Below are 22359 nucleotides of genomic sequence, written 5' to 3'. Positions count from 1 at the left end.
ACCCTTCCAGGTACTGATCAGATCTAGACCTGCTTAGCTTCAGCAAGTTAACAGCATCAGGGACCCTTGTGTGCCAGCTGATAGCAAGAGTCTGCCTTTTGAAGACTGGTCAGAAATTGCAGTTGGTTCAAAACACAGATGCTAATGGTAGTGAACATTGGCAACACATCTCACCAGTGCTTAGCCAGCTTCACTGATTTTTAGCAGATTTCCAAGTCCCCAAACCTATAAGACTTCATAAACACCTAAAGGATCACCAGTTCCAGTGTCAGCCTATCCATACACTGAGGCGGTCTTCAGAGGCCCTCTTCTGGATACCTCCATTGTCTGAGGTGATGGGGAAGAGGGCCTTAGCATCTTGAGAGACTCACCTGCCAGCTACATGCTTGCCTTTTCAGAACCAGATGAATTTTCTTTTTCCCAGGTGTCTGATATCTGGTGAAATTGTTTTCTGCTGCTATTTGTTTTTGTTCTTCTTTTTCTGCAACCGCCTTGGATTTTATTATGAGTCACTCTGGAAATGGTTTTATATTGAAGTGTGGGATTCAAATGTAGAAAATAAATTCAGCATAAACACACAAAGGCAAACTAGGAATATTCACTCAGAGGGTTCATCTAACTGAGGGTTTTGTTATCTCATTGGACTATTTTTGGGAAAAGCAAAATTCAGTCATTTTCTCTCCCTATCACTGACTTGACTTGACTTGACTCATAAAGAATAGCATTGTTTCAAGTATTTATTTATACTTAGAAGTGTATACTTAGAATACTTAGAAGTTTTCCTTCTACAAGGAAAACACGCAATTGCTGAGATGAAGGTGCCGATGTTTTGATGGATCTAAATTGTAGGCAGTACAAGTTAATCAATATACTGTGATTGATAGTAAGATAAATTGTCTCCTATTAGATGAGAGGCCAGTTATATATGTCTCTAAGTTATGATCATCTACTGTATACTGAGAATAATCCAAGACACTAAAAGCACCTTTGATTTTATTTGTTCCTGTTTCTAATATGGGACCTATATAAAAATGTTTTGTTTTGTTTTCATTTACACCCCACCTTTTCTCCATGATGGAACTTGATGGCATCCAGAGCATTCCTAGGGCAGCGGCTCCAATCCAGGTACTTCCCAGTTCTGTTCAGCATCAGTGAACTGGCTAAATCAAGTGACTATGGCCCTGGGACGATGCGCATAGCAATTCTGAGGCTATGCATTTGCATTCCAGATCAACTCAAGCAAAGGCCTGCTAAACCCCATGTGTGCAAAAACACCTTTAAACCACTTTCATAAGAGAGACTTGAACCATTTCCTTTGATATACAAAACAGCACTCTGCTAGTTTAAATGCTGCTGTTCTCAGAAATACTTCTCCCATCACCTCCAGGGTTTTCTCACAGGTGGCCATAAAGCAAAAGACAGTTAAGCATGCTTAAATGGACTGAAGTTGATGAGCTTAGCACACCTAGTTCTGTGATGGATTGTGGCCATGGCATGGCCATGCCTCCAGAGGCTTCATTTCTATGTAAGAAAAAATTGGCATTTGATAAAACATATACTCTTCACAAGACCAAGATCGCTCATGGCCACAGATCACCCAGAAACAAACAGTCCAAGAACTATTGCTAGAAATGACCATTGCCCAATGCGTGTGCTCCATTCATCACATTCAGAAGCCAAAAACACAAAGAGCTGTGCTATAAATTCAGAGCCTACCATGTCACTTGGGAAAGCAACCTTGAAGTCAAGTCAGCTTGTGTTTTCTCAACTTGTAAAGTGTGAGGGCTCTTACATTTCAAATGTCCCCACCTGTAACATCTCATCTCCGGTCCCTAGCCATTCCTCCTCCTCTTGTTGATTTTAGAATGGCCCAGTGACCTCTAAGGGCTGAAGCTGGACTGCCTGGAGGACAAATCAGAGTGATTCATGCTGCAGCCTCCCTCAGGAAGCCATATAGCAAATCTATGCCAGCATCAGGAAGAAAAGAGGAGAGGCTGTGGCTCTAGCAACTTGGCTACACCAACTGCAACAGCATCTTCAAGGTATAGCTAACCTATCCACTCTGCCTCCACCACAGGCCAAGACAACAAAGCTGCTTGTCTTAAGACAACATGCTGAGTTTCTTCCAAAAACTCTGAAGTCGTTCTTGGAGCTCTTGTTATCTGTTCAACCACCGGCTGCTGCTGGCCGTATTTGTTGGGCTTGGTGCATTGATCCAGTTCATCTCCCTGAGCCTAGCTTGCTGCTCTTTGACTTTCTCTTCTTGCTGGGAGAGTAAATGCTGCAGCTCCTCCTGGTCATTGAGCGGGTTCTTGCCATACTCCTGGTGGATCCAGGCTCGATGCTGCCAAGACAGAATTCCAAACTGGTTGTAATCTGAAGGTTTCAAAAGCCCAAACATATGCACACACAAACCAATTGGCCAGGATGTGCATGCCAAATACATCTGGGTTGGTGTGATTATGGAAAAATGGTCATGTGAACACAGGTGACTGTAGATGATCATGTACAAATGCCAAGAGTAAGTGGTCATTTGTACTCTATACCCAGTGACTTTGATCACCCCTCCCGTTTCCTTTGTTTCCAATCAAAAGCCAACATGTGGCATGATTTTTACTCAGCGGTTGGATCACTGAGACCCATGAGCAGAGAATGAATGAAACAGCCCTCTTCAGTTGTTGCTGCACTAGACTGCCCCCAGCAACAGAGGGTCCACAAAGCCATTATAACACTGATGGACCTTTCCCCTTCCACAAATGTGTCCAATTCCTTTTCAAAGTCATCTAAGCCTTAGAGGAGCTTTAAGAAGAGATGCAAGAACAGGGTCATAGACAAGAGATCTTTGTTTATAGAGGGGAGTGTTTTATTTTTGCAGTTAACAGTAGCACATGTTGAAAAAGCTTGTTCATTTTATTTGCATATTAATAGATTGCTCTTCTGTCTTGTCTAGAGTGGTTTATAAAGATATGTCTATCATAAAATCGACCATGAAATCTGCTGTGTTAAAATAGAGCAAAATGAGCCAGCACCTTTGTAGCTCCTGAGCTACATGGGAAAAACCTGACTTCACAAGGCATATTTTGCAGCAGTCTATGGACCAGTGATATAGTGGGGGTGCAGCACCAGGACTTCTCTTCAGCAGGAGCAGTGATGTCCTCAGCAAGAGCACCCAGGTGCTGCCTTTGAAACTTTTTTCTGAGCTGAAAAGCATCAGGCTCAGCAGAAGAAAACTGAGACATTTGCCTACAGGCATACATGCTAGTCTCCCTGCAGCCCCCAGCTGCAGATGGACGATGGGAAGGGGAGAGGCGCCAGTGGATGGAAAGAAAGTAGCTCATATCCTAAGAAAGGGACAGGGGCTTGTTTACTTCATGTCATTAGTTCAAGAAACACAGGTGTTCAAAGTGGAACTTACCTCTGGGTAAACGTGTAGGATTGCTATCTACGTAATATACCTTTTATGTTTACATTTATCTGGAATACTTTTTGACCCAGCTTTCGGGGGGGGGGGGTTGGGTTTGTATCATCTTCATGGGGTCTGGCTGCAGGTGGGGGTGACATAATGAGCTCCTGCACGTCAAAATGTATCATTATACAACTGACTGAGATTTTTTAAGGGGTTGTGTATAAAATGTTGTCATCGCTGTCTGGTTTGTAAGAGATACTTGAGCTATTTAAATGCTGCATCTAAAACACAAGAACAAAAACTGCAGCCCAGCAGAATCAGCAGCGTGAACCTTCCTAAAGTCATGTGCAAATACCAACGAATTAGGGAACAGTAAACATTAAATCCATATTATGTATTTCTCTCCCCAGGTTCCTGTGTGAACTCCCTTTCCCACTCAAAAGAGCAAGTATGGTCTCCCGATCATTCATACCGTCCAGTGGGCACCCACCAACTTTCAGGGGACTTCCAGTGGGAATTTCTGACTTTTTGCTTGCGGTGACATATCTGCCCTCTGAGTGAGATAACCCACCCTTGAAATTACTTGCCCACAGCTTTTTACCAGGAAAGAACACCACATTTGTTTCAGGGTGGGGACACCAGGCTGTTGCCTACAAACTAAAAGGAAGCTTGGTTTATGTTTTCTAGCCTGGACAATCAATCATGTCAGTCAGAATCCCATTCTGCAGCTCAGCAAGAGATTGCACATATTTGGGGGAAAACAGAGGGAGGGGGCCAGAGACATCCTCACTCAAAACATCTTTTACTTTGCAGTTTTTTCTCTTCCTTCAGGTTTTACTCCGAAACAGAAGATCATTTCAACTCCCATTTTGCATCCTTTAAACAATCCCCAAAAAAACTTGTCAAAGGGGAAGGGAGGGGCACAACTCTTTGAAACAAGTCAAGTGGATTTGATCACTCTCACCCTCTTTTGTCATACTAGTACACAGCATCATCCACTAAAACTGACTGCAGCTTGATTCAGAATAGACCCCCCAAAATTGCTCCTTTACAGAAGTCAGCATTTATGCATGGAGTTTGCTGCCAAAGCAAAGTGATGGTGGCCACCAGTTTGAAAGGCTATAAGTAGGGGTGTTTGAAAACGGTGTTAAAAAAAAAAAGTTGTTGCATTAAAATGCAAAATGTGGTTTTAAAAAATTGCTTTATTTTGCGATTTAAATTCACATCCAAAGGATTCTAATGCCCTACATATACAAAGATATTACAAAAAACATGAAATGTGATTGTTTTTATTGCTTATCAATAAAATCAAACACCTCTAGCTATAAGAGACAATGGGAGAAATTCCTAGGCAACAAGTCAATCAATAGGTACTGGATAACTATATACTGGCTCCAGGTTCAGGGACAGTACCTCCAAATGCCAGTTGCAGGGAAGCAATAATTGGAGGGGCCTATCTCCTTTGTTCCCTCTTTGTGAACTTCCTAGAGCAGCATTTCTCAAACTGTGGGTTGGGACCCACTAGGTGGGTCATGAGCCAATTTCAGTTGGGTCCCCATTCATTTCAATATTTTATTTTTAATATATTACACTTGATGCTACCATGGTATGTGACTGCATTTGGGGAAATGTTACAGACCTGTACAAGCTACTATGTATATTCTTATAACAATGACAGTAAATGGGACTTACTCCTGGGTAAGTGTGGGTAGGATTGCAGCCTAGGATTGTTAAAAAATGTTCCTGCTTGATGATGTCACTTCCAGTCATGACATCACTTCTGGTGGGTCCTGACAGATTCTCAGTCTAAAAAGTGGGTCCTGGTGCTAAATGTGTGAGAACCACTGTCCTAGAGGCATCTGCAGGGAAGCAGGATGCTGGATTAGATGGACATTTGATCCCTATGTGGTGCTGCTGATTTCTCTCCTCATTACTCAAATGCTGTTGACTGCAGAACTAATCATTGGGGGGGGCACCATGCTGTGATGGGGTGGGCAGTGGGCATTTCCCATCCACAAACACCCGGTTGGCAAAAGTCACATTTCCAGTCTGCTCTGTGTGGATAATCTAGTCAAATTTGCTAAGTGGAGCAAAACAGGAGCTCTCCACACCCAGCTCCTGGGGAAAAAAAAAATGTGCAGGAACTCACAACTTGTTAATCTTTTATTTATTTATTTATTTATTTATTTATTTATTTATTTATTTTTGAACCATTTTTTACTGGAGAAATAAAATATTTTTTATGTGCTTCCCCCTAAAGATGAACTTACTTCTGAGTAGACATGCATAGGATTGGGCTGTCAATCTCCACATCCCCTTCCCCCTAGCTACTTTTTCTACACAAAAATACTGTACAGGTGCACTTGTAGCGTGTAGTATGTAGTGTGGCACTACTTCAAGGAGAGGAAGCAGTGAATGGATTCCGGAAAATGGCTTACATGAGTTCCATGTAGTAAAATAACTCTAAGCAACTGTGGGAGTAAGAACAAAAAAGGAATTCTTACACAAGAGGGGTCCTTAGGTGCACATAGAAACAGCTACGTTTGCAAACAAGCGATTAAATATGGTTTAATTCAGGTATCAGAATACTCTGTGTCTTTTGTATGCATGCATGCAATTGTATGTTCTCTGCTGCCCTGAGCAGCTGCTTTGCATTGCTGGAGAGGAGCTGCAAATGCTGGCTGGCGGAAGGCATGCTTGTGGGGGAAGGATGAGGTGGATCTCTGGCAAGGCTGGACAGCACGTTGTACACACGTAGAATCCCTTTTCACCTGCCCTTAGCATGTGAAAACGGGTGCAGATATATATCTCTGCCAGGATTAAGAGCCCAATCCTAGGTATGTCTACTCTGAAGTAAGCCTCATTCTAGTCAATGGAGCTTACTCCCAGGAAAGTGCCTAGGATTGCAGCCTAAGAGCTCAGTCCTATGCATGTCTACTCAGAAGTCCACTTTAGTGAATGGGGCTTACTATGGATAGGATGGCAGCCTTAGAGTCCAATCCTGTGCCTGTCTACTCAGAAGTAAGTTCCATTATAGTGAATGGGGCTTACTGTGGATAGGATGGCAGCCTCGGGGCCCCATCCTGTGCCTGTCTACTCAGAAGTCAGTCCCATTAGAGTCAATGGGGCTTCCTCCCAGGAAAGTGTGGAGAGTGAAGGTGCAGAGGCTTCACCTGTCTAAGAAAAGTTGTCATCCTTGAAAAAAAAACTGAATGCATAAGGGTGGGGGAGGAAGAGGAGTGCTGTGGTGTTAGACTTTCTTAGACATTTTGAGGCCCTAGGCATAAAGTTAAAATTCACCCCTCCCTTACTTTTGTAAACATTATATACAAACTCTGTGGAATGCTAAGCTAATCAAAGGCTGATGCAGAAATAAGTTTGGGTGCCAAGTCCTCATTAATATCACATATGTACCCTTTTGTCTTATGAGCATGTTGTCAAAGTGTATCTGACACCACAGTTTATTTCATTATACATAGATTCCTGCAAGGAGCTCAGGGAGACCTACAAAGTTCTTAAAATCTTTTATCCTATCAGCTAGGCAGGTTAGGCTGAGAGACATTACTTGGCTTAAGGTCACCCAGTGAGCTGCATGCCTGAGTGGTATCTCCCATGCCTAGCCCAACACACTAACCACTACACTACACTGCCTTGATGTGGGCAGGGAGGATATGACTGCAAACACCCTCTCCTCCTCCTCCTCCCTGCCTCTGTGGGAACTCTGTCAAACCAAATCATGTGCTTAAGGCTCCAAATCAACTGAGCGGGTGGAGGTGGGGGGAATCCCTGGCCCTTGGGGGAATCTGGAGCCTGGGTGATTTTGCAAGCTGCTGTGCATTTTTCTCCGAAATCTTCCACTGCATTGGCTCCATTTTCCAATTGTGGCTAGTGACTCCATAGTCCCCTCCCCTCAACCCATTCTCCAGCATGGAGTTCTCAGAATTCCCCATACTTCAATAGTTGAAAAACACAGATTGCTTTCTAAAAAGGAAGTTAACTCTCGGGACACTCAGCCCACACCAGCCAAGGCTTCACAGATTGAACCTGCTGACTTTCTAAGTAGGGTCTTGTGCTTGCAGTAGGGTCTTTTCTGCATCCAACAAGGCAGCAAACATCTCTTGCTACTGATGGCACAGAAGCCTCACATGCAGTCTCATTGTCCACTGAACAGCAGACATTTCCATAAGGTACTAGGAAGGCTGCAGTGTTTGCAGAGGAGGGGAGATCTGCCATTAGCCACAGTGAATATGTGGAACCTCCACATCCAGAGGAAATATATCTCTGCATACCAATTGCAGGGAGAGGCAACATCAAGGGCAGGGCCGGTCTTAGGGTAATTTTATCAATTTGGCCAAACTGGGCCCTGCTGGAATGCCCAAAGCCACAGCAGACACCTTGCTCTGTAGCTGACACAGTGTCGTCACTAAGGTTTGTGTCACCCAGTGTGGGAGGTCAGCACATCACCTCCATGATGGACCTTCTCCCATGCAGTGGGTGGGGCAAAGCCCTGGGCAGTTGGTGTGGTGATGCACTATTCCCCACCCCCACTGGTTTTTTGGCTATAACACAGGCCTACAAAATTGAGGGTCAGACAAGTTTTTCCCAAACTTTATGGTGGTTTAATATGAATTTGGGGTGCCAATTCCAAAAATGGCATCCGTTTTGCCCTATCATGTCTAGTTTTGTATATGGTGTAGGCTTCCTCATGAGGAAGTTGCTTGAACCATTCACTAAAGAGGCTATGCCGTGTCTCCAAAACAAGACGTGATGGGGCAAAACGGATGCCATTTTTGGAATCGGCATCCCAAATATACCCAGGAATTGGTGTAACGTTCAAGGAAGCAAAATGTGTGTTGGCCTGTGTAACTTTTGATAGAATAAAGATATTTCAACGCTGTTTGTTTCATTGCATTCTGCATGAAATTGCATATCAAATGATATATAACATGATGATATTATCAGAAAATAACAAGATTTTAAATTTTGGCTAGTAGTGGTGTCACTACAGTAGTGGTGACCCCATATGCACCATCCAGTGCAGCCCACACCCCACTAGTGACTTCACTGAGCTGTTGTTCTGGCATGCAAACTTCCATGCAGAGGTGTCACAAGGAGAATGTGATGAGCAGAGCACTGATGCTGGATGGCTTTCCCTCCTACCCGCTCCTGGGTCCAATTGGATTGAAATTGCCTCCCCCAGAAGCAATTTGCAGTGATGCTGTTTCCAGGTGTCTTGCCACTGTTGCTCCTCCTGGTGAGTGGGGGAACCCTCATGGGTGGAGGGCCATGCAAAAGTGTTTTACATTGGGCACTGTAGCTCCTAAAGCTGCCTTTGAGCATGGGAGAACTCTTGTCCCATTGGAACTTCTGGTTGGTTACTATGGGAAACAGGATGGTGGACTAGAAAGACTTCTAGTGTTCTTGTGTCCTTAAACAATCTGCTCATTGCAACATTCCGGGTTCCCTCCCACAGAAGATGTGTGTACAGATTGCCCTGAAGTGCCACCCAGTTAAAGGCAATGGAGCCTGCTAATGTACCTCCTTGAGTAAGGTCGTCTCGTACTCCTGCAGCTGCTGCTGAAATCCAAAGTTGGGGCTCACATACGAACGGACGGCTTTGGTGGCAGCCAGGCACTCTTCCCAGCCAAAACTGGTCACCGTCATGAGGTAGGCAACCAGGATGGTGGTGCTGCGGGAAACACCAGCTAAGCTGTTGTGGCAAAATGGAGAAGAGCATTGAGGGAAGGGGGGAAAAAACTTGCAATAGGATGCTGCAATCAATGGTAGTGTCAGATGCCCAAGCCTTCCCTGTAGTCATGTGTACATGACAATTTGCAGATATTGTGGAATGCAAGGCGGCCTTCCCTCCAACAACAACCATGTTGCATATTCTCATGAATGTGTGCTAAGGCCACCACTTTCAAAACCTAGACCCTTAGCTACCCAAGAGGAGAACCAGCACCATCCTGTGTGGAACAGAGAAAGTGGCAAAAGAGATGGTTTTCTCCCTTCCTCATTTCACCAGAACTCAGGGATATCCACTAAAACTGTTTGGCAGGAGGTTCAGGGCTGACCAAAGAAAGGACGTCTTGACATAATCAGAATAAATCTGTGGAACTGCCTGCCACAAGATTTGGTGGTGCCCACTAGCTTAGGCAGCTTTAAAAAGAGAGGGACTATGTGCTGTTAAAAAGTGCTTAGACAAGGAGGAGAGGGGTATCACAGTCTTGTCATCATGATGGTTACATGGAAATACCATGCTCAGTAACAGTGTACCAGCTTGCAAGGGATGGCTGCCTTGAAACCCTGTGTGTTGGCTTCCCAGGAGCATCTGGGTTGGCTATGGCAGAACAAAGACACTGGAGTTTTAGTCAAATCCAGCAGGAGGCCTGCTTCAACCTTTCTTCCAAATAATTTCTTCCTAGCCCTACCAACACTAAAATCTAGTGATTTCACAGGCATTCAGCCTAGGCATATTTTAGTGATGTGTGCATGTTTGCAGAGAAACTGAATGGCAAGCACCCTAGGGTCCATGAGACCCCAGGTAAATGGGTAGATGGGATAATTTGTACCCGGGCCCAGAGACAAAAGAGGGGCCAAGGAGCCAAAGAAAGGGGTCCAGAAATTTCCTGGGATCTAACATTTTCCAGTCTCGCTTGTTGCTCATGCGGGATGCTACTACATATACTGCTGCAAGCCATATGTGCCTGGCAAGGAATTCATACATGACACTCAACACAGTGTCAAATCTGGGAGGAAACTGACCTGCTGGAGTAGCTCTTTGGCTTGTGAATCTGCTTACCATGAAGGAGTGTATAGGAGGTCAGGGATACAGCAGTGGGACTACAGCTGCTACAGAAGTAAGTTTTGGTACACACAGGACACTTTCCATTCTAGTATGAGCCTAAGGGTGCAATCCTAACCCCTTATGTCAGTGCTTTCCAGCGGTGGCAATGGGGCATGTGCTGCATCCTGCAGTTGGGTGACACTCACGGAGGCCTCCTCAAAGTAAGGGAATATTTGTTCCCTTACCTCGGAGCTGCATTGCCCTTGTGTCAGTGCTGGAAGGCACTGACATAAGGGGTTAGGATTGCGCCCTAAATATGATAATGCTAAATTCCTGCAATGATTTTCTATATTTAAAAGATTTTAGAAAGAAATCTAAAAGCAGGTTTGGTTTTCTGTATTACTGTATCTAGCTGCCGACACTGTGTGGGTGGGTAAACCCAACAGACCTAGGCTCCAAAGACTTTTCCAACTGTTGCCATCTCCACTGCCCTGTTTTACCTCCTGCCCACCCCCATCGCCACTCTCCCCTCACTCTGTTGTTGCTACTGTCCCTTTGGGAAGGGGCCCAAAAGAAACTTTGTAAAACCTGATAAAATTCCTCAAAGAGGCTCTGAAACACCCACATGTATGTGCACACTGCAGAGAACCACTCACCAGTGAATGAGGCACCCTCCTCCATGCAGCCGACACTCATGAATAAACCTGATGCACTCCTTAAAATGTTGTATCCTGGGAACAAAGAAGGAAAAGGCTCTCTGAGATTAAGGCTCACCTGTCCTGACCCTGTTGCTAGGCACTTTTTTCAACAGATGAACCTGATAGCCAAACCATATGTGAGTTGGAAACTCCATGTTTGGAGTGCTTGATCACTTCTTTTTTCTCCTAAAGCAGCCATGGAACATGGGTGGGGATTGGATTTGGACTGGGACCATGACATGGGGAAGAGGGATCTAACCCACTGGCACATGCAAGAAAGGGAATATTTTTAAAAGAAAAATGAAAAGGCTAGATATGTTTTTAAAAATGTTTGGGTTTTTTATTGTTCCTTTCCGTTTGTCCTTTTAAAAATAAGAAAAACAAACCAGGGGTTTTTGTGTATGTATTTTTTTATTAACATGTCACTGTCTCACGATTATTCCATCTCAAGAGTCCTTGAAGGTGTCACCTGCCAGAGTCTTTTTTGAAAAGCAACACAGACAGCAAAAAGTCTTATTGCATTTTAAAGGCTAACCAAGTTCTCAACTTTAACTTTTGAGGACTGCAGATGCATCTGATGCAGTGGCGTAGCTAATGATCATGTAGTCTGGTGCCAAGCTCAAAATGTTGCCCCGGAAGTGATATCACAACCGGAAGTGACATTACACCCAGGCTTTTTAAAAAGTGAAAATTGGGAAGAACCCACCTCCTCCCCCTAGCAGCTCACTACCCACTTGCTCTGCTCCTCCCCCTAGTCAGTGGCATAGCCAAGGCATCTATCTACAACCTGGGGTCAAAGAACATTTTGTAGCCCCCCCTGCATGACAAAATCAAATTTAATTAAGTAAATAAATAAAATTAAGTAAATAAATAAAAAGTTATTGGTTCCATGCTGTATCATAATAATATCTCATTGGCACTTGGAACAAACAGTCTCATAGGTCGGTTTGGAGTTAAGCAAATCCACTTTTTGTTCCACAAGGCAGTTGCTTTCATTTTCTGGTTAATTGGCCATAATGTTTGATAGAAAACTGGTATTCCAGTGCAGTTTGTTTCATTGCATTCTACATTAAATTACCTTTCCAATGATATATAACATGATGGTATTATTCATACATAGCAAGATTCTCACAATTTTGGTCACTAGTGTCAAGCCCAGCTTGTTGCCCCCCCTAAGCTTGATGCCTGGTGCAACTGCTACCCCTGCACCTCCTTAGCTACACCACTGATCCGATGAGTGGACCCGTGGTGCACCAAAGCTTCTGCTGAAACAAAAATGGTCAGCCTTTAACTGCTACAAGACTTTGGTTGCTTTCAGCGCAACAGACTAACATAGCTACCCCTCTAGAATATGCTACTGAAAAAAAGGAGAAGCTGAAATTTGTAACTAAACAGCCTGAATGCTAGGTCATTCACTTATTTGCCTATGTTATGCTATAATGCTGGGGTGGACAGAACCTTCTAGGATTCAAAGCCTTCTTGTTTTTGCAGTACTGTGTAGCACTGCTTTCAATATTTATTTGTGTGCACACACGCGCACACACAAAAACACCCAGAGAGAAAAACAGAAGAAATTAGTAGAATACCTTAAAAACAGGGTGAATAATACAATCTCAAGCACATTTTGTCACACTTGCAGGTTAAAAGCCAGCCTTAAATGATCCTCCTGAATGCTTTGTAGCACCCTATTCAAAGCCATCCTTTGCTCCATTTTCTCACTCCTGCTGAATAGCATGGCTGAGACTTCACATGCCTGATGTCATACTGGTAAATAATAATTTTTTTTTCCATGCCACTCCTTTGGAACTGGCAAAGGAAACCATTTGCCCCTTTGACCTTCATGGCCCACTGTCAAAAGAATGCAAGAGAACAAAACCAAACAAAGGTGTGACATCAATGCCGATAAAAGGGATGGGAGGCCGTGTGTGGCAGTTAGATTTCCTGCTTGGTGATACTACCGCTAGAACAGAAGAGTACCTGTTAAGAACTGCCATGCTGTATTTGCAACAATCAGGGTAAAAGTCCTACAACAGAGTCTACACACCATTTTGTCTCATGCTTATGGGCAAAATGGAGATTTTAATCTGCAAGAGACTCTATATCCAAAAGGAGTGAGTGGTTGTTATTCTGGAGTAAACAATACTTAGTGTTTATATAGAGATGTCTTAGTTTGTGCAAAGTACTTCATGATTATTATATTGATGTAACCCTTACACTGACGGCACAATAAAGTAAATTGCTATTGTTACCCCCCCCCCCCATTGCAGCTGAGGTTGAGAGACAACAGCTTCCCTAAGGTCACCAAGAGAGTTAATGGCTGAAACAAGATGCAAACTGGGGAAGTCCTGATTCATGGCCCAGACCCTCAGCCACCATGCTAACCAGCTCTTAGAGAGTACATGGTCTTAGGCCTGGGGTGCTAAGACCCTTTGGCCTCAGGAAGCAACCACAGTTCCCAATCTGGAAGCCAGGGCAGTAGATCCCCTTCTGAAATAGCGTCATTCCGAGTTACCCCCCCCCCCTTTTCATGTCGCCTCTTGGGAAAACCTTTTCTAAATTCACGGAGATTGTGAAATCCAGCTTCTAAAGCAATGCACAGAAAATAGCCCCTTAAAAGCAAGACTTCCTTCCTGTGGCCATTGCTTGTAAGCATGTTATGGTTGCAAGAAAAAAAAGGAATGTGAAGAGGGAGAAGAAACAAAACCACCCCTGTTTTGCTGAAGAAGGGCTTTTTGGTCAAGTCTGTCAGTGGGAACGTTCTGCTCAGGGAGGGAACATAGCTCAATGGCCAGGCACGTGCTTTGCAAGCAGAAGGCTCCCTGTTCAGTCACCAGCATCTCTAATAGAAGGAGCTCTGGTAGCAATTCTGAAAAGACGACAGCTTGGGTGCTCAGAAAGCCACTGTAGGTTATTTGAGCAGATTGCAGTGGTCAAGGTAGTCTACTGCTCTGGCTTAGTATAAGGGCGCTTGCCTTGGGCAGTAGATTGGTGGAGGGTGCCCATTTTGCCCATCACTGCCCCTCCTCCCACTCCCCAGAGTGAAAAAGAAAGGAGAGGCCAGAATGGAGAATGGTGGCCTTGGAGCATCACTCTCACCCTCTCCTTTTCAAGCCAGCAGCAGCAACAGCAGAGGTGAGTGGGCAAATGGAGATGGGCACCTCCACCAATCTCCTGCCTGAGGCAACCAGCTCAGTTGGCCTTATGGATGGGCCTGCCCTTGATTTGAGGGAGTGGCTTTTCAGGGTGACAAGAGAGCTTTGAATTTTGTGTATGCCTAGAAAAGGCCATAGGATTACATGGTGCATATATGACAGTGGGACCGGTGTGTTTGCAATTGCAGGCAACCTGAAATGCTTCTGTGATGAACTGAGAGGGAAAAAAATCTGGAACACCCTTCCAAAGAGCCCCACCATACACTGAAAACCTAGGAAGGACTTACAGGTTTTGACTAGAGGAGTCTGAGGCCGATATGCAGAGGTAGGACATGTCCTGTAATGAAAGAGAGAAACTTGAAGACTTTGCATTGATCTCAGAATGGCAGTGATCTATCTCCCTACATTCATCTCTAACTGTGCCTTTACTCCAGAGGCTCAGGTATAAAACTTGTTGCACTAAAGAACACTCTAATAGTTTGCTTGTACTGTGCAGAGTGCCCATTTTCTTACTTCAGTTACCTCCACTACATGAAAGGCTGGTTGAAACAGTTTCATTTTTTTTCAAACACGCTTAACTTGGACACTGTGGCAAAGCTATACATGTGCACAAAGAATGCACATGTATAGGAGACTTCTTTGAAACATCCGCTGCTGAAGAGACAAGTTGCTTTTTGGTTTTAACTTGTTGCCTCTTCAGCCTATGGTAGAGACCTGAAAGGCACCTCTATTTCTTTTATGCTTTTCATTGTGGTCTGGACAACCAACCGAATGTGCAACCTACACTACAATTGAAGACCAAGTTAAATTTACAAATATCCAGGGAATGGCAACTCTTGGCTATAGGAACTGGGGGCACTCCAGTCGCAAACTTTTGCTATCTCACTTTGGTCATGCACGGATTGCTCTGCTGTTGAACTTTACCCCCAAGAGATAACAAGAGATGACAGAAAGAGAAACTAAAGCTCCTCAGTCTTGCCAAGCACTGTTGACCTCAGTTCGATCTCTGATGAGATGATGCAGTAGAACAGTGAACAGGAGGAGCAAGACTCGTGAAATCATACTCAGTGAGAAGAGTTTTTCTATTTCTCTCATGATAGTAGAACTTCAAGGGCCATCCAATGAAACTGGAGATGTATGATGATCAAAAGGAGTTAGTCTGTGGAATGAATTGCAACAAGATGTGGAGATGGCCACTAGCTTGGGTGGCTTTAAAAAGGGATTGGACAAATTCACATAGGAGAAAAGGTCTATCAATGGTTGCTAATCACAATAGCCACATGCTATTTCTAGGTTCAGCAGCAGTATGTACGTGAGCAATGGTGGGAGAGAAGCTTGCTCTTCTGTACTGCTTACAAATTTCCCAGAGGTAGCTGGTGGGCCACAGTAGGAAACAGCATGTTGGATCTTACTGGCCTTTTTGACCCAATGCAGCATGACTTTTCTTATGGCCTTGTGAAGTTTGACAGCTGGAGGGACAGGACCTTCTCAGTTGTGGTGCCTCATATTTGGAATGCTCTCTTTGGAGAAGTTCACTTGGCACCCATTCTAACATGCTTTCTGCACCAGACAAATGCTTTATTTGTTCTGACATACCAGTATGTTTTGTAGCTGATTTTGTAGCTGGTTGTTGACTTCTGGTTCAACCAGTTTCCTTAACACTGCTGTTCTGTGTTTTATATTGTGTTGCTGACTGTTACTCATGTTGTCTTCTTCTCTTGATTTGTGTGCTGCCCTCGGAGCTTCAGCTGCAGGGCAGCTCATCACTTCACTAAACAAATAAGTAATTCTCAAAGAATAACTTTTGTAGGTCACTGTTGCAAATGAATTACAATGTTAAACCTTCCTGACTGTTGCTAACCTCTTCCTTGGACTTGCCAGGAGATCTGTCTCTGCACCCACCACACAGATACACTTCTGTGTATTAGGAGAAGATGGTTCTCCTAGAAAAGTGTCTTCTCCACCAGAGATGTGGTCCTCAGCCTGAGTAGAAGAATGCACACATGGGAACAGGAGCTTGGCTTTGCAATTCTCTAGCCAGATCTGTGATTGACACATTGCTCAATGCATGTGTTTCCGGTTCCCCTTTCTGTCCTGGCCTTGTTCTCTCCAGCATGTTGTAAGACCTCCTTGTGGATCTGCCATCTGTCTGGCAAGTCTGCAAAGATCTTGCAGCTGTGGCTTTGGTGAGCGGTTTCTCCAACTTCACATGTTCCATTTTTTTTTTTTGGTACTCCGTGTCTTTTACCAAGAAAATAGCTTTCATGAGTAGTTATTTTAAACACATTTTTAAAAATATTCGTGGGAAAACAAAATAGCCTTCTGGCCTGACCTTACTGAGCTAGACAAATCTTAAGAAGAGAGTTGCAAAAGTCCTTGGCTCATCTACACAGTCTCCACGTGTGAATTCGCAGTTCTAAGCAGGACTCAAACACTCAACCTCCTGTGTAGGGTTACCAACATTTCAGTTGGCCTGCACCTTTAAGAAGTGCTAGCCCTGTACACCTTAGTAGGTCAAAATTCCAGGTCCTAAAAAATTTCAACTGCTGATTTCTACCAATCAAGAAAAGGGTTTTTTGAGTTGGCAACCATCCTTCCACTTTCTTTTAAGTTAGCAAGTTCTACTGAATTTACTGCCTGCCAACAAACCTAATTTCTTTTTGACATTTTGGTTCTTTCTCACTACAAAAACATACAAAAGTGACAAATGAATGGACAAAAGTTAATAATCACCATTATCACTTGGGTAACACTTTAAAAAAATACATTAAAAATCAGTCAGACTTTAAAAGGCAGCAATCTAAACCTATTTTTTAAAAAGCAACACTAGATAACATCTGCCAAAAAAGCAAACTGCTACAGTAGTCCATCAAACTTCTTGTGGCAGGGTGTTCCAGTGTCACAAGAGAGAAATCCTGTCTGTCATTGTCGACAGCCATACTTCTGACAACGAGGAACATGGAGTTAATTATATGAAGGATCATTGGTAACCAGTGAAAACAATTTAAAGTTCTTGTGAAGAGTTAACTTTCAGCGCAGAAACTAATGTTTGCTTGTCTTACTTATAAAATTCTGAGCCCAATCTCCCTCCAAGGAACTCAGATCAGTGTGTGCATGGTTTTCTCCCATATTACCTTTACAACAACCCTGTGAGGTAGAATAGGCTAAGAAAGGCCACCTTACAGAAAGCCACCCAGGGTGTTTCACAGCTGAGCCTGCTCTCCGGCATTCAATGCTCTCTCCACAACCCCATACTGATATTCTCAAGGCTAGCAAAGTAGAAGTTTAAACTACTGGTGTGGCTACACTGCCCTCTCGTGGCTTTGATAGTTCATTGCCTCTCTTTCAACCTTCATGCTACTCTAGAGCTGGAGAAGCTAAGGAAAAATTAATACACAGAGCAGAGAAGCATCTGGAGCCCCTGAAGCTATTTACTTGCCTAGGAACCTCCAGCTCCCCTCCATACTCACTTCCAGTAGAGGTTTGGCGTTGTTGTGTACTGACAAGATGTGTGTGATCCCGTGCTTTGCCAGGTTCTCTCTGTCCTCTGAATCTATAAGCAGACAAAAAGTTTCTCAAAGCTCTGTGGTCACAGATATACTTTTGCAAAGCTGTGGCAAAGTTGGGGGGGGGGGGGCTGTGTACCACATGCTGGAATGCTCCTGCATATTACATATATTTTGTGCACATAGAAAACCAGCATAGCGAGGAGGTTAGGCTAGAACCCAACATGCTCATTTTCTGTAACTGGGCTTTTCTTTAATGCAGTCAGTCACATGAGCCCTCACTAGCTGTCTGAAGCCATAAAGTTCAGACGCATCAGGTTTTATCACCTTGAAAAAAGATGCTATAGAGCTGGAGTGGTGACTGAGGTAGGGCTGCAAGGTCCACATGGCTCAGGTATGCACGTGCAAAATATCTAATTTATTTAACACTGACATCCTTCCTGGATTATGTTAGGTGCCCTTCCCCTTCCTCTTATCCCCAAATTGGGAGCTCCTCGGGCCAGAAACCTGCCTTCTATTGTAAAATATCACACACATGGATGGCACAATGTATGTATGCAACTTCAATCTGTGCCTGTCACAGAGCAAGAATAATCCCATGAAACTGGTGCAACACCTCTTGCAGTTGCTCCATTTTAAGATTTTTTAAATAAAAGACAGACTGCTGGGCTTCTCCTCCCTTCTTTTGGTGATCGATCTATATATCACTTTACCAGGGCTGATGATTGGAAGGAGGCAAAAGAATCAGACCCTGCTCAGCAGGGACATCTCCTAGGAGGGAGGGAGGGAGAGAAAAAAGCAGCTTCCAACAGACACTTACCCCTGATGTTTCCAAGGTATAGCCCTTCCACAATCTGAGAAGAGGCCAAGAGAGAAAGAGTTAGTGCTTCAAGCACTGTAGGTTCTGAACTACACTCCCTCCTGTAGTATGCAGAGCCAAGCCCATCCATGAAGTCAATGGAGGCAGTTGCCTCAAGCAGCTGATTGTTGATGAATGCCCTCCATTGTTCCTCCTCCTCCCTGACGTGGAAAAGAAGGAGTGGAGAAAGTTGGGCTGGATGAGAGAACACACTCTCTCCTTCCTCCACATTTGGTTACCTCTTTTCTTTTCCAACCTGCAAAGAAGCAGAAGACTGAACATACCAAGCACGGGAGCAGTAGCTTTTGGCACCTGCCTCAAGAGCCACAGGAGGTCTTGGGCTGGCCCTGATGGGACATTCTGGAGCACAGATCAATCCTCTTGAATGCAGAGGAGAGAAGAAAAGGCCAGTTTGACACTATCCCAGTGTCCTGTTAACATGCACCATAGAGAAGGTATCAAAGGTCAGGTCCATTTCAGCAGGGGACACACTGTTCTGGCTACAGATATGTAGGAGGGACTGGATGGGAAAAGATGTTCCAAGGAGGCTCTCCTCCTTGCCACTGCTTATTCATTTTTCCTCTTCTCCTGGACTCAATCTGCAGTGCAGGAGGACAAGGAGAGAAAAGGCTCCCACCCCTTCTGCTCAGAGAGGACAGGTAGATAGCAAGGGAGAGGTGTAACAGAGCTAGGGGGCTCTGGGTTCCACATGGACTTCTGCAGATGCTCAGTAATGCTAATCCCTTCTCTGTTGGAGCCCAGGGACTCCAACCAAATGCTAAATCCCATTGCTCTGAAATGTTGCTCAGTGAATCCAGCAATTGTGCTGTTCTTCCAATGCTCTCCAGTTTTCCCCCCTTTTCAACAAAGTATTTGGCTGTAACAGAGTGCCAGGAGCACCCAGATTTGGGCTTCAGGGTCAAAGAATTGACAGGTGTTATTCAGAATGGACAGCATCTCACCCCAACTCAAAGGTGCCTATACAGTCCTCAAATGTAACTATGCTGGTTACAGTTTTCAAAGTTTCCAAATGGTTCCGTTTTCTAAGAAAATTAATTTGATGAACTGGAAATACAAAACATCAGGTAGGCTCTCTGCAATCTCTGTTCACTGTATTTATGCACCCCAGCGCAAATGCATTTTTCTACAATATAGGTGATCTGTATCTATACTGATTAGAAGTATGTACTGGTGGTTCCTGTGTTCCAGTAAGGCCTGTATTTTGTTCTTGTGCTGCATGATTGTATACTTGTTCCTATATGTTGTAACAAGGGGTGTGGGTTAATAAAAAAAAATACTGTTGAAAAACTTCAGAAACAAACACTTGGGGGGGGGGGAGGAAAACAGTCAGGAAGAACTCCAGATCCTCCATCCAGTGTTCCTCCCTCCACCTTATAAACAGATTTTCAACTATAAGAAAGGGCTGCAACTTAGACATAGCAGGCTCTTTGGAAAATAACTGCTGCTATGGAAAAGCAACAAACAACCCAACAGCTTGGTTAGGAGGGTGCATCCAGGCCAGAGCACACACCAAGTGGTTATTTTTAAACCCTTGCCAGGACTTGGGGGCATCAAATGCATCCCAAGAAACAGTCTCTATCTCTCATTCTTTCCTCCTCCACCTGAAAAGCAGAGAATATTTATATTGTGCCATTTTTCCCCCCAAGATACAAAACTTATGTAAAGCAGCTTCTTCCTCCCCTTCCTCTGCTGTCTCCCATGCTGGATTTTAATTTGTAAGCTCCTCAGGGCAAGCATCTTGTACTTACACTTTGCAAAGTGCCATACACATTGAAGGGGTGATAATAAATATAAACCCATTAATGTTCAGTCTGTTGCTAATCCTCTCTATACTCACAGCTTTCTTTCATATATAGAACATTTTGAACATTCAAAACCCTTCAAATACATCAGCTCGTACAACAGACCTGAAAGGTAGATCACTGTGATCCCCAAATTGTTGAGCAAAGAGAACTGAGGCCAGGAGAATACAGTGTGCCTAAAACCATCCAGTGAATTCATGGTAGAGGTAAACTTCAAGTTGGCCACATACTCACACTCTTAACTGCTCCTCTGCAATGGCTTGTTAATCTAACCTACATGAGCTTAGCCTTTTCTGCTCCACGATCCAGAATGAAGAGCACTGTGGTCCCCTCTCCCTGGTCACCTTTTTGCTAAGCTTAAATGAACTGCAAGGAGTTTGTACCTTACTCATCCCGGTCCCCATGGCAGCTTCTAATTTCTCAGCAGGCCCACACACACAATCACACTAAAACCACCCTTGCTCACTCAGCTTCCTCTTGGCAACGAGGGCACTGCAAAACAAAACAAAACAAAAGGGGGGAAATAACTTTACTAGTTGTGAAGGAGACTCACATTTCTCCTGAGACCCATTGCAAAGTTTTCACCCCTGTACCAAGAAGCAATACAGGATAGGGGAAGCATGCATGGAGGGGGGCACGAGCCCTGCCAAGGCTCATGTCCACTTACCAATTCAGCTGAATCTGAAGGCGCGGCAGGACAGGGCACTGGGAAGTGCTGCTCAGAGAAAGCCAGGTTGATAAAGAAGGTCACAGGACAGCTGAGGAGTGTGAAGCGTGGATTCAAATTTCTCTTCCAGATCTACAGATCTTGCACCACTAGCTGTGACATGGGATCCTTGGGCAGTTGCTTACTGATCTCTGTGTATGGTGTCACTGACTCCCCCCCCCCCACCTTTTTTCCCCCATCTCTGCCCTATGAGTCACTGTGCTATAGCTGTTGCCAAGCAAAGCCTCCAATGCACTGTTGCAATGCAGAGTTCCGACCGTATAAAATCTTTAAACAACATCACACTAAGCAGACAAACAACATCACACTAAGCAGTCTGGGGAACTGTGGGGAAACCTGGGCCATGCTTATCAATGGGGCCTCCAGTCCAAAACCCCAGATTAGGCCTCCAGTTTGGTTTTGCCCTGGGGTCTTAGCAGCCTCTTCCAAGACAGCAGCAAGCAAGAAAACTGGAGCCTGAAGACTGTGCCAATTCCAAAAACATCTAGCAGAGACGCCTGTTCTTTTTTTGACGCAGTCTCTCCAATTCTGCCAAGAGTGTCGTTCATTCCTTGCTCAGAGCCTCTCTGGAGATTGCAACGTGACTAGGAATCAGCTGAAGAAGGCTCTATCACAGGGTTCCAGGAAGCACGCCAACAAATGCACACATCCAGTGATGGGATTTCTTTTTCCAAGCACATGGATCTGGACCCAATATCTAGCCCCAGAGACCAAACCTACCCACCAATCTTCCTGTGGCAATTGTGAAGTCACTGTGCAATAAATGAGACATTGGAGGAAAGCAAGACAGAGCCAGCCTCCTGGCTGACCTGTGTCTTATCATCAGCAAACTTCAGTCTTTACAGCAACATTGCACAGAGCTCTCTTTGAAAAGGACAGTGTGTAGTAGGAAACTGAAGGGTAAAATGGAGCTGATGGACTACAACCAAAGCTGATTCACATGCATTGTAATATTCCTGAGCAATTGATCAGTCCAGCCCTTTACACACACTAATTATGCATAGAATCAGTGAAAGGGGTCCAGGAGAATTACACCAGTATCTGCAACCATGATGTCAAGAAAAGTGCTTTAACTTCTCCATCAGCATGAATAATTACCATTCATTTCTTTGGGAGAAGGTAATAGGAAGTATTCAGTCACACCACTGCAATCGGGTTAAAAATCTAGCTCCTGCTGACCTCAGCCATTAAGAATCATGAATTTTCTCCTAGGCCAGTTTGTTTCACCAGTGATGCTTAAAGAACAGCAGAATATTAGTGACTCAGTTTGAATCAAACTGCATCTTTCAGTCTCTCAAGGCAGCTGAGGTATTATAAGGGCCCAATCCTCTGCTGGTACAGAAGGACCACTGGACCCATGCTGTATCCAGCACTGGAACTGAGCAGTTGGGCGGACTCATT

General features: G+C 44.3%; 1 protein-coding gene across 2 annotated transcripts; it reads right to left on the bottom strand.

Moving 5' to 3' along the window:
• Positions 1-811: 811 nt before the first annotated feature.
• On the bottom strand, positions 812-21075 carry LOC136660147 (dual specificity protein phosphatase 22-A-like). Of its 2 annotated transcripts, XM_066637197.1 has the most exons (8): positions 20899-21075; positions 20615-20723; positions 18370-18664; positions 17514-17596; positions 14331-14380; positions 10850-10924; positions 8945-9116; positions 812-2344 (listed from the first exon to the last, which is right to left on the bottom strand). In XM_066637197.1, the coding sequence occupies exons 3-8, from the start codon at positions 18497-18499 to the stop codon at positions 2159-2161; spliced, it is 696 nt and encodes a 231-aa protein (XP_066493294.1). In that variant the 5' UTR covers positions 18500-18664; positions 20615-20723; positions 20899-21075; the 3' UTR covers positions 812-2158. The 2 variants fall into 2 exon arrangements, with proteins under 2 accessions (XP_066493294.1, XP_066493295.1); XM_066637198.1 differs by having other exon boundaries at positions 18370-18403; positions 20615-21075.
• Between the last annotated feature and the right edge of the window lie 1284 nt (positions 21076-22359).

This window comes from Tiliqua scincoides, chromosome 9 (assembly GCF_035046505.1).
Source record: "Tiliqua scincoides isolate rTilSci1 chromosome 9, rTilSci1.hap2, whole genome shotgun sequence".
Classification (NCBI taxonomy): domain Eukaryota; kingdom Metazoa; phylum Chordata; class Lepidosauria; order Squamata; family Scincidae; genus Tiliqua; species Tiliqua scincoides.
This window is presented reverse-complemented; position numbering and strand designations above follow the sequence as displayed.